This window comes from Fundulus heteroclitus, chromosome 23, assembly GCF_011125445.2.
Source record: "Fundulus heteroclitus isolate FHET01 chromosome 23, MU-UCD_Fhet_4.1, whole genome shotgun sequence".
Lineage (NCBI taxonomy): Eukaryota > Metazoa > Chordata > Actinopteri > Cyprinodontiformes > Fundulidae > Fundulus > Fundulus heteroclitus.
In genome coordinates this window covers 16,462,749-16,474,048 of record NC_046383.1, presented here as the reverse complement: position 1 = coordinate 16,474,048, position 11,300 = coordinate 16,462,749, and the positions used below count along the sequence as shown (strand labels likewise).

At 46.0% G+C, this 11,300-nt stretch overlaps 1 protein-coding gene across 1 annotated transcript; it reads left to right on the top strand.

Annotated features, from left to right (window-relative positions):
• Window positions 1–8,350: 8,350 nt before the first annotated feature.
• Window positions 8,351–9,662, top strand: neurog1 (neurogenin 1). Its single transcript, XM_012856111.3, has 2 exons — window positions 8,351–8,514; window positions 8,596–9,662. The coding sequence occupies exon 2, from the start codon at window positions 8,617–8,619 to the stop codon at window positions 9,196–9,198; it is 582 nt and encodes a 193-aa protein (XP_012711565.1). The 5' UTR covers window positions 8,351–8,514; window positions 8,596–8,616; the 3' UTR covers window positions 9,199–9,662.
• Window positions 9,663–11,300: the final 1,638 nt, after the last annotated feature.

Genomic DNA, 11,300 nt, shown 5'->3' with positions numbered 1-11,300 from the left:
GCGCAGAGCAGTGCGCTCCTATGCAAAACACTAGCTAACCAATTAAAAGTCAGCCTCAGATCACGTGCTTGCCCAAGTTGCTGCGCCTACATTCACTCCCATTAGACCGGCGCCCTGCACATAGGAAAGGAAGTGTGCACAATGTGAGCAATTAAATAGAATTATGTATTTACTATTTTAATAAGTTCTAACATGTCTATTGGACACACAGTATGAATAAATACATTTTTAAGTACTTTGCAGTTCAGAAATCATTTATTATCTAAACAATTTTAAGGGGGCGGCGCCCGAGCGCCCCCTACTGGCCATCCGCCACTGAATAGGAGGCAGCTCAGATTTTATTTAATCATATGTTTACAATGCTGGTGACCTTTCAGACAGATTACACATTTATTTAGAACCAAAACTATTTAAACTGAAGTCAATATGGATGAGATATATACACGCACTTACATATTTTGCAGTCACATATTAATATAATAGACACACAAATTATACACGCATAAATCTCTCTCTCTCTCTCTCTTACTATATATATATATATATATATATATATATATATATATATATATATATTTATATATATATATATATATTTATATAATATATATATATATATATATATATATATATATATATATATATATATATATATATATATAGTATATATATATATATTATATATATATATCTATCTATATATATATATATATATATATATATATACTCAGTCAGAGCTTTTAGAAATCAGGGTGTTTAATGTACTTTTCTCTGCTTCCATCCCTGCTACCCATTAGCACATATTGTGTTTATGCCGGAAAAACTGTAACAGTAAAGCATGAGGATGATCTATCAGACAATCTTACTTATGGAAGGTAATTCTCCAGGATCTGGTTCCTAGTGTCCTTTTATTTGCGCACCCATAAGCGGAGTAAAGGTCGGGCTTCCTGGGAGGTAGCTCTAGAAGTTTGCTAACTTTCAATACAAAATCTAAATTATATATTAAGTTAGACAATAATTTAATTCAATCAATTGGTCCCATGTAGCCCCTAAAGTGTGACGTTTTCAGTCAGTTGATTTATCTGGAAATCGGGTGAGAATTTAGCGGATTCAGAGTGTCTGAAAACATAAAGTACATTTTCCTGAATTGACGTGTATTCTCTCTGAGCGCAGCTTGGTCTGACCCAAGATGGCCGCTCTGTCGGCACGCCTTTCACCCGACGACGCGGCGTCTACCTATATGACGTCTGTGACACTCACCACTGCACCTTGTACTCTAAGCTGGCCCTCACTACATATGTTCTGCTATTTGTTCATTTCTAAATGTGTTGTCCGTATGGAGCGGCCATATTGTCTCATTAGACACAATCGAGCTCTTTGTGCTCCCAGGACTGGTTCCTTCAGAGCTCCAGCAGTTCTCAGAGAGCTGGGAAGGCCTTCTCCTTGTCAGGCCTGCAGCTGGAGGACATGCAGCAGGACCTGAAGCTGTCCAGTCTGGTCCCTCTGGGACAACAGCTTTATTAAAAGGACTGTACAGCAAACTCTGCTTGTTTTACTGACATATTTCTACATCTTTTACTTTTGTCATAAACTCTGAATCATATGTGGGGACACGTTTAAATGTGTAATTGCTGTAAGCTGTTGTGATTGTGTTTAAACAGGTTTCTCTTGTAAATGAGACGCTGAGTCTCAAGAAACTAACGTTTATAAATAAAGGATTAATAATAAAGAAATATATATAATCACTGTGAAACACGGTGGTGGCAGCGTCATGCTGGGATTTCAAAACAAGGTGAATGAAATTATGACCAGTCTGACCCAAACCTTCAGGCTCCAGCTGGAGCTTTGAGGATGAAGAGGGCTTTTATTTTTCTCCACCTTGAATCCAATCCAACTTCCAGATCAATCAGTGAGCCACACTGTAACTGCTGGTCAACATCCCAAACGGGCTGTTTTAACCAGAAATAGGATTTTAACAGGTTAGAAAGTCTACCAGCTAGATAAGATGCTGCTGATGAGGCTGAAAAGCGTTTCACTCTCACAGGTTTTCCCATTTCTCCTTCATTTCCAGCAGAAAACAGGAGGAGAAAAACTTCTTGGATTACTGTCTGAACATCAAGCAACCATCTTGGCTCTCGTGACGCCATGGGCCTGAATTAAAGCTCAGATCAGCCCAGAACGTTGATCCAGTTCAGGAAAAGGAACTAAACATACTTTTATATACATGTTTAGTTCTGTCTTTAAATCCTGAATGTGACCCAAAGACGTTCTGATGGACCTTTGCTGTTCTAAAGTTCCTCCTTCTTTATGAGCTGCTGCAGGAAGCAGCCCAGCTCTTTGTTTCACAGTGAAACAGATTTTTTTGTGATGAACCACACACAGAGTCCTCCAGCTGTGGGAGGAGCAGCCTAAACGCCGACAGGCTGCAGCAGAAACACATGAAGAAGAAGCAGGAGGTGCAGGAGGCAGGTCCTGCTTTTACAGCCTCATCCCTTCAAAGTGCTCAAACAGCTGCTGCACGTAAAAGCAGATGAGTGTGTGTGTGTGTGTGTGTGGGGGGGGGTGCTGCAGAATCAGACTGAGGTCAGGGTCAGTGAAGGAGACACGAGGAGAACATGGAGAGGTTCTGGGTGAAGGTTTCCATGCGTCACAGTTCCACAGGAAGCTGTTTGCTCCTCTTTATCTCCCTGTAGTTTATAGAAGCTTCATCAGCAGCATGCTCTCTGCTTTGCTCTGATGAGCACACAGATTTGTCACATTAGCACAAAGAAACCAGACTGATGGAGGCTGGAGGAGACTCCAAGAACTGGTTTCATGACCAGTCTGTGGAGGAGCAGAAGCTCCAGCAGGAGGAGATCCTGACTGGAAGTGCAGAGGAACAAGGTGCAGGCGGAGATGGCAAAGGAGCGGCTGACTGAACGCTGGTCCTGGTTCCTGGCTGATAAACTGATGAGGTGCAGCTGAGGAGGCCCAGAACATGAGCAAACACGAGCAGAGCTGCTCAGGAAGTGGTCAGAGAGAGGAAACAGGAAGTCCTGTGAGCACAGAGCCCCCAGCTCACCAAAATAAAGCAGGAACTGCATCAAAACAGCTCAGAAAGTAGAAAAAGCCTCCGACGAAGCTGAGGTTCTTCTCCCTGATGACATTATGCTGCCGTCCAGAGCCTCACATGGAGAACATAGCAGGGAGGTCACAGCAGAACCTGACCCTTCCTCAGAACCTGGTGTTCTTCAGCATTGGTTCTTCCAAACAGGTCCAGCTGTTCAAACCAGCAGAACGTTGGCCAGAACATTCATTTTAAAAGGAGAAACTCACAGAACCAGGCTGGAGCTACTACAGCCACCAGGGCGGCGCTGTGCTGGGACCACAGGATTAAACAGGTTACCGCTGCATGGATCATCTGAATGTTCTCCAGTTTAGCTCCAGCTCATGTGGACCCTGAGGAAACCTGCAGAACCAACCTGAACCCAAGTGTAACGAGAGAAGCTGCTGGAGGACAGAGAACCTCCAGCAGAACCAGAACCAGACTCAGTGTGAACGCTCATCTGCCTCCACCCACTGGGGCTTAGAGAAGACAGAGCAGAGACACAGAAAGCTCAGAAGCTCACATTGACCCAGGAGTACTTTCTATGGTAGAGAAGACAGAGCAGAGACACCTTAACAGAAGGCCAGACCAGGTGTACCTTCTATGAAGAGAGAAATGACAGAGAACCACAACGTTTACGATGAAAACAGAACAGTTTGGCTCTTCATTTACCCAGGACCGTTTTGTGGCCCAAGACCAGAGCCACCCCCGGTCCATGTGTAAATCCACTTTACCTGCAATGTAATGCACACCTGTTAACTGATACATCGGCTTCCAGTTTGTTTCTGGATTTAATTTCAAAGGTGCATAGCCACGTTATTTTACTTTTTTTTATTTATTTATACATCAGTATCTCACTTTAGTTGCAAACAAAGTTTTTTGAATGATCCTCACGTCCTGCTGGCGAATTAGTTGTTATTTTGGTGTCTTATGCTTTGTTTTTCCTCAGTTTGTTAGTAAATAAAGTATTTCATGATTACAGTATTTATGATTTTAACTGAAGTACGTACTGAGCATGTGCAACAGGGGTTAAAACAAGTAAGCGGCTATTAGCATCTCCCAGTGAAACACTGAAGAAAGATGCAGTAAAAAAACAAAAATATGTATGATTCCCTGCGACAGACTGGCGACCTGTCCAGGGTAAACCCCGCCTCTCACCCATTGAAATGCTGGAGATAGGCACCAGAAGCCCTCGCAGCCCCATGAGGGATAAAGTGAGTAAGAAAATGGATGGATGGATGATTCCAAGAGGGAAAAGTCTGGAGTGTCTCTGGGAATCCAGTCTGATCGTTGGTGTTCAGTGAAGCTAAAGCTGCCGAGGTTCAGATGTGATGCAGAGTTGACTGACGTGAGTAAATGTTCTTATATGAGGCTCTTAAAGTTGCTGTAGATCGCTTTATTTAATTAATAATGTTGGTCTTCATCACTGCTGCTTTACTGTGAGGCGTTGCAGAGGGTCAGGCTCGGCCCGGCATTATTTACAAGTGATTTATTAATTAAGCATTATCATAGTTCTGCAATACTGCCACTAGATGGCGCCACATCTGTTTATATCTGCTTATCACGCCCAGTGCTGGGGTTGTTTCTATCAAAAAAAAGGACCATTAAACATTATCAGGATGGAGGCTTGGTGTATATAACCTTATTTTATCATGATCAAACGGTTTGTGTTCTTTTCTTATAAGCATATTAAGTGGTTATATGCCTTTAAAGCTCTTTTCTTTATTTTAATAATGGTCTCAAATGCTCCCTCAGGCCAGCAGATCAGGTATTGTCTCCAAGCCAAAGAACAGATTAAGGATGGTTCTCTGTCGTTGACCCCCAGGCCAACTCACCTGCTGTTTTTATATTTTCTCTTAAAACGGGTTTGTTTCTCTTTGGCTTTTAATTCAGTTTCAGTTTAAAGCCAATTTGATTAGTTTGTTTTATTGTCCTGATGTTTTTTATGTTGGACATATGTTCATTGTATTTCTGCTCACTAGAGCTGCCAAGGGCATTTCTGCCTCTTATTTATCGATGGACAGCACTTTGGTCAACGCTGTCGTTTCTAAAGTGCTTTATAAATAAAGTTGTATTGCTCATTAGTTGTTGGGTTTTTGTACACATGCATGTGGAGTTTCATAGAAGATAGCACCAACTAGTGGCTTGGTGAGAGAACAACACTGTTTTCACATCTACTATTGCTGCGTAAAGGGAGATCGTAATTAGAACATTGTCGTTTAAACGCGTTAACAGAAAACGGATCGTTGTCGTGTGAACAGGATCTGCGTCTGATGAACATTTCAGCGTAGATGTTCTGGACCATTATTCTGCTCAGAGAACCCGCCATGTTTCAGTTTTCCCACAGCATCACAGATCCTGCAGCGTACCTAACAGCGGCCATGAGGAGCTTTTCCACATCTCCATCCTCGGCTTCGCAGCAGACCCGGCTGCTCAGTCTGAGTCGGATCGGACCAAAGCTCTCAGGTCCAGTTACGGTTCCAGTAGAGCTTATGTTTGTGATGCCTCCCTAACAACCAGCTGGGGTGGAGACTGATGTTGCTGCAGATGTTTTCCATCCTTCACTGTGTGGTAGAAGACCAGGTTGGGTTCTGGTCCGGTTCTGGTCTCAGATGCAGCTGGTTTAAACGGTTTAGTGACTGTAGATATGGAGACGTCTGCCTCCTGGCCTCCATCCCGTTACATTTAGCTGCAGGTAAACAGGACACCTGGGTTTATTAGCCAAACATCCTGAAGCTTGTGACCATCTCTAGATAGTAAAGATTAACTAGAGGATCTGGGTCTGGTGTCCAGGGTGCTGATCCGGTAGAGTCCAGAACCAGCCGCAGCAGCAGGAACCCTCAGCTGGGTTTCTCTGGTGTTTACAACGTAATCCTGTGAGACTGGACAGGAACTCTGACGGCTTCAGTTCAGTTTGACAGAAACTTTATTCGTCAAAGTAAAATATGTATAAACTGTGATATTTCCTCTGTGTGTGTCTGCAGCGCCTCCTGGAGGACACGGTGAATAAAACAGCAGCAGTTTTTCCTACTTTTCCTCCACCTCTGTGTCTGTCTCACCTCCTCCCTTCATGGGTCCCATCTCCTCCTTTCTGCCTTTGTTTCCATCAGGGGGGCAACAACCAGCCCCCTCAGGCTTTACCGTTCGTTTAGAAGATGATCTGTCTGCAGGCCTCAGCTGAAGCCCACAGGAACATTTCCAACCTGGACCTGAGCAAGAATCAGAAAGCTGGAGCTTTTCTGTAGCGCTTTAACGTGCAGCTGATCCTCGCAGCGGCGCAGGACGGAGGATTTGCAGCCGGCTCATCGTCGGGGCCCCACAGAGGCTTGTGCCGGCCCTGCAGCCGGGCCAGAGATGATTTGTGTGCAGCCTGGCTTTGGTTTTGTTCCTGCTGAGCACATTTGAATAAGAAAGGTGCCAATAGAGTGGCTGAGGCAGAAAGAAAGCAGCACAAAAGGCCCGAGGAGCTGAATTTGGACTGAGGACAAACCAGGAGAGGAGTGAAAAGGAGCACAGGGCGGACGGCCACAATGGAACAATTCACCTTATAATCGCTTTGATATATTATACATGCCTGAAGACTCTAAACATTGTGTAATTATTTATAAATGAGAGCCCCCCCAACTCCTGCAGAATAAAGCTGCAGAAAGACTCTGCAGGTCTCTGCTTCTCCTCGGCTGAGCTGCAAACGCACTAAATGGAATAATTAATGGAAAATTGTATGCTTGTCTCATAAAGATGTCTTCAAAACACTCTTAGAGAAAACTGCTTCAGTGTGTGTGAGAGGCAGGTTTACTCCCGTCTAAAGCCCTGAACAGATGAACAAAAAGAGATTCTGTTAAAGTTCTGGACCCGCTCCTCCAGATCTTTATACCGGCACCAGTAACTGGACCTCTTGTCTAATAGTTTGAAACTTTCTCGTATTTTATTCTTAATGTCTAACGAGCTCCAAGGTTCACACTGGTTTCCATCAGACAAACGTTTAATGACAGCAAAGGATTGGACTTTGACTCTGCTGGTTCTACCGGTTCTACCGGTTCTGCTGGTTCTGCTGGTCTGAGCTCAGATGGTTTTTATTTGATTTATTCATTTATTTGATATGGACATCACATGTTCAATCACAGGTGCACTGCTTAGGCGTCTTAGCAGGTTTTCAACAGCAGGTTATTTGGGGCTTTTAGGACAAAATCACAGTTACACTAAAATCTAGAAGGAAATAATAATAAAATGATCAAAGAGACTTTTCATTGATTAATAAGGAAAAGAATTGGGGGTTCCACAGTCTGGGTCCCTCATAGTAGGAACTGGGCTGACCTGCAGTTTTTTCTGGACATGTGGACCCCCCCCATCGTCCACACATTAGTCCAGTCTGATAGAACGTAACCGGTAGACTTCCTGCTCGTTCATGGACTCACGGTGACGGCAGCGTAGGTTCTCATCCACACCTGAACATCCTGACTGCAGACAGAAATGTTGGAGCTTCCTCAGGCTCTTCTCACCAGAGCAGAAAACGGACTGGATGTTCTCACGAGAACAGTTGTGGGTTTGATTCTCCGTTCCTTTGCCATGCCGTAGGTTGATGTTCCCCTGGGCAAGGCACTAAACTCTCAGCTACTGGAGGTGTGTCTATCAATGTTTGTAAATGTGGTTCCAGTGATTCAAGAGTCCATTTACCATCAGAACCAGCGTCACTTTCTTCATCTAAGATGTGAAAACCTTCTCAGAGACAAGCAGAACCCCCCAGACCTGGACTCCCAGACCTGGACTCAGACCTGGACCCCCAGACCTGGACCCCCAGACCTGGACCCAGAACTGGACTCAGACCTGGACTCAGACCTGGACTCAGTCAGTCCGGGTCCAGGTCTTGTTCCTGGTTGGGTTCCTCTGGTTTTTTACTTTAATCCACATCAGTTCAGCTGCTTTCCCAGGACGCTTCCTATACCTGATGGATGGATGGATGGATGGAGGGAGGGAGGGAGGGATGGATCTATCTCGGGTCTGTCAGTGTTTTTCTTCTTCTGGTCTAAAGTCTCTCTCTTTTCTGTTTTTTCTGTCTCGGATGGGGGTTGGGGGGGGGGTCTGTGGGGGAGGGTGGGAGGTGTGTGTCGCTCGCGTGGCTCGCCTCCTCCTCTGATTGGCTGGCTGTGATTACCGGCACGCTTCTCGGTGCGGGCCACGCAGGGCGTCATTATGGAAATGAGGCTGGCTGGCACGGGGCAGACCTGCCGCTGCTGCGGGGGGGGGGGGGGGGGGGGGCAGGAGGAGGCCCGTCATTGTCCCGGCCCCGGTATATAAGCGGGCTGAGGCCGGGCGTGTGCCAGGCTCACCGGCTCGCACGAGCTGTTCCAGAGCAGTTGAGGCGCGTGCCAGAACCGCAGGTCCAGACCCGGTCCCGCTGGATCCGATCCAAGAACTCCTGACCGCACCAGGTAAGCCCGCACCTGCGCACTGCGGCCGGCCGCCTGCGTCTGCGCGCCCCGTCCTCTAACGCCCCTCTGCCCTGTCCTCAGAACCCAGCCCTGCGCTCCGAGATGGACTCCGTGTTCTCCGACACCGACACCAGCTGCGACCTGTTCCCGCACACCGACGATGAGGATTGCCGCGGCAGCGTGCGCAGCGCGTCCCCGCAGCCACAGCAGAAGAAGCGGCGCCGCGGCCGCGGGCGCAGCGACGCCACCACGCAGGTGGTGAAAAAGACCCGCAGGCTGAAGGCCAACGACCGGGAGCGGAACCGCATGCACAACCTGAACGACGCGCTGGACGCGCTGCGCGGCGTCCTGCCGGCCTTCCCGGACGAGACCAAGCTCACCAAGATCGAGACTCTGCGCTTTGCGCACAACTACATCTGGGCTCTGTCCGAGACCATCCGCATCGCGGACCTGCAGGCGGGGAAGAGCGGGGAGCCTCCTCTGCTGCTCAACCCCGCCCTCCTGGCGGAGGCCCCCAGCCCGGGAAGCGACGGCTGCTCCTGGAGCTCCAGCGGCTCCTCGTCCTCCTCCTCCCCGGCTTATTGCGCCTCCAGCCCGGGCAGCCCCGCCGCTCCGGACGACTACAGCTTCCGGCAGCAGGACGCCGTGTTCGGCTTCCGCAGCTTCGCTCCGGGGGTCTACTGAGGAGCAGGCCGGAGGACGGGGACAGGCGCCGGAGCAGCCGACAGCAGGAGGACCGCAGTTTGCCTTAATGAGCAGAAGGACTGAAATGAGAAGAACTCGATTCCTCATTTAGATGTTGCTGAGTTTGTTTTATTCTCAAAGTCTTTGCACTTTCCCCCTGACCCCCCAGCAGTGTGCAGGTTACAGTCAGGTTTACAGCTCCTCCTCCTCCTCCTCCTCCTCCTCCTCCTCCTGGAGGTGAAGAGTCAACTTTACAATTTGTAGAGCAGTGGAGCAGAAAACTGAGCGTGGAAATCCAGTTTCTGCGCTCAGACAAAAGACTGAAAGGAGCTGCCCCCCCCATCCATTATCCTGTCACCCCACCCCCAGTTGTTTTTATTTATTTGCTTTTGTCACATGAAAAGTTGTATTTTGTACATAAAGAGATTTTTATTCTATTTTCTGGAACTTTTCTGCTTTTCTACTGAAGAAATAAAGTTTTAATGTTTCTATAAAACAAGCCGCATGTGTTTTTTCTCGGCCTGGCCAATCAGAGGCTTCCGGGTGTGCACGCGCGTGCACGATCCTTTTATGATAATTAATATTAATAAGATAACGGTTTGCTGGGAGCAGCAGGTGGAGGCGCAGAGGAAAGAGGTTTTAGTGTCATGTTAATGAAGGAAACAGCTAAACAGCCGCTGCTGGACTCAAATTCTGATGAATCATCATTTTCACAGAAAGTATTCGGATCACTTTAAAGATGAAAAATCTAAATATCTTTATTAAAACGAGAAAACAAGGGAAAAACTAATATTAAAAGGGAAATATACATATTAATTTCTTCTTAATTATAAATGTGAGATTTTTTTTATCTTGATATCGATAAATCTTCCTGTAAGAACATGATTTAACCCTTTTATATCTGGTTAAATCTAACTGGATGACGCTTTGTTTATCTAAAATAAGTGAAAACGTTTTTAATCTTCAAACGGTAAGTAACCAGATAAAAAGAAAATGTATAGTTTATTCACATTAAAATAATTTGTCTGTTCTGCTTCTGGTTATTTTCTGCACAGAATTTCCCTAAATACCTAAACATGATGTAAAGTATCAGAGGATTAAATGAAAACACTGAATAATAATTCATAATTAAACCATCAGATGAATAAACCACCTAAAAGCTGCTTTGTTCCAGTTTACTGAATATGTTTCTAATTAAACAGTTACTTCAGTTGGATCATTATAATTATTTTTTAAAACAACTATATTAATGTTCTTTGTAGTTTGTATAATTTATTCATTTATTCTAAACAAAAAACTAATCAGCCGGGGGACGGTTCCTCGGTGGCTGCAGAAGAATCTTCCAGAAACTTGGTGTCTGTCTAAGAATGGAGGATTATTATTATTATTAAATATTATTATTATTATTATTATTATTATTATTATTATTATTATTATTATTATTGTGAGATTTAATGTTTTGATGTAGCTCTCCTCTCTGGGCCCTTCAGGGTTCCTTCTGTTCGTCATTTCGTCTGTAAACGGACATTTTCTCAAACACTGAAACTGTGTTTTTTAACGTTTATTATTGTTACGTCGCATCGGGGCCGCGCCAGACCACCGCGTCCCCGATCCCGACGCCCCGCATTGTTGTTGTGCGCGGGGGCGTGCGGTAATCGGGCGGGATTAACCGCCGGCGGGCCGCGTGCACCTGCAGCCTCATAATGAGCTCCAGCGAGTTTTAATTAGACTTGTATTGTGGAGGATGAGGAGGATGAAGCCAAACCTGACAACTGCTGCAGCGCGCTGATTGGCTGTGAGCACGCGCACCCCACGCACCAGCACGCACACGCGTACGCCAGGTCACGTGAGAGCCTCGGGCCGAGCAGGGAGGCCTGAAGGAAAGCAGGTCTGGAGTTTTAATCTGAGAGGAGATCTAAGTCAGAAAACCAGGGTGGAAAATGCTAGAAGTTTAAGTTTCGCTTTACGTTGACGCTGATCTCTCAGAAGGTTCTGGTTCTGGTTCTGGTTCTGGCGTTTCCAGGGTGGATCCACCTGCAGCACATTCCTGAGCTGTTGGAGATAGAGGCTGCAATGAAGCGACTAAATATGTTCTGAGCTGA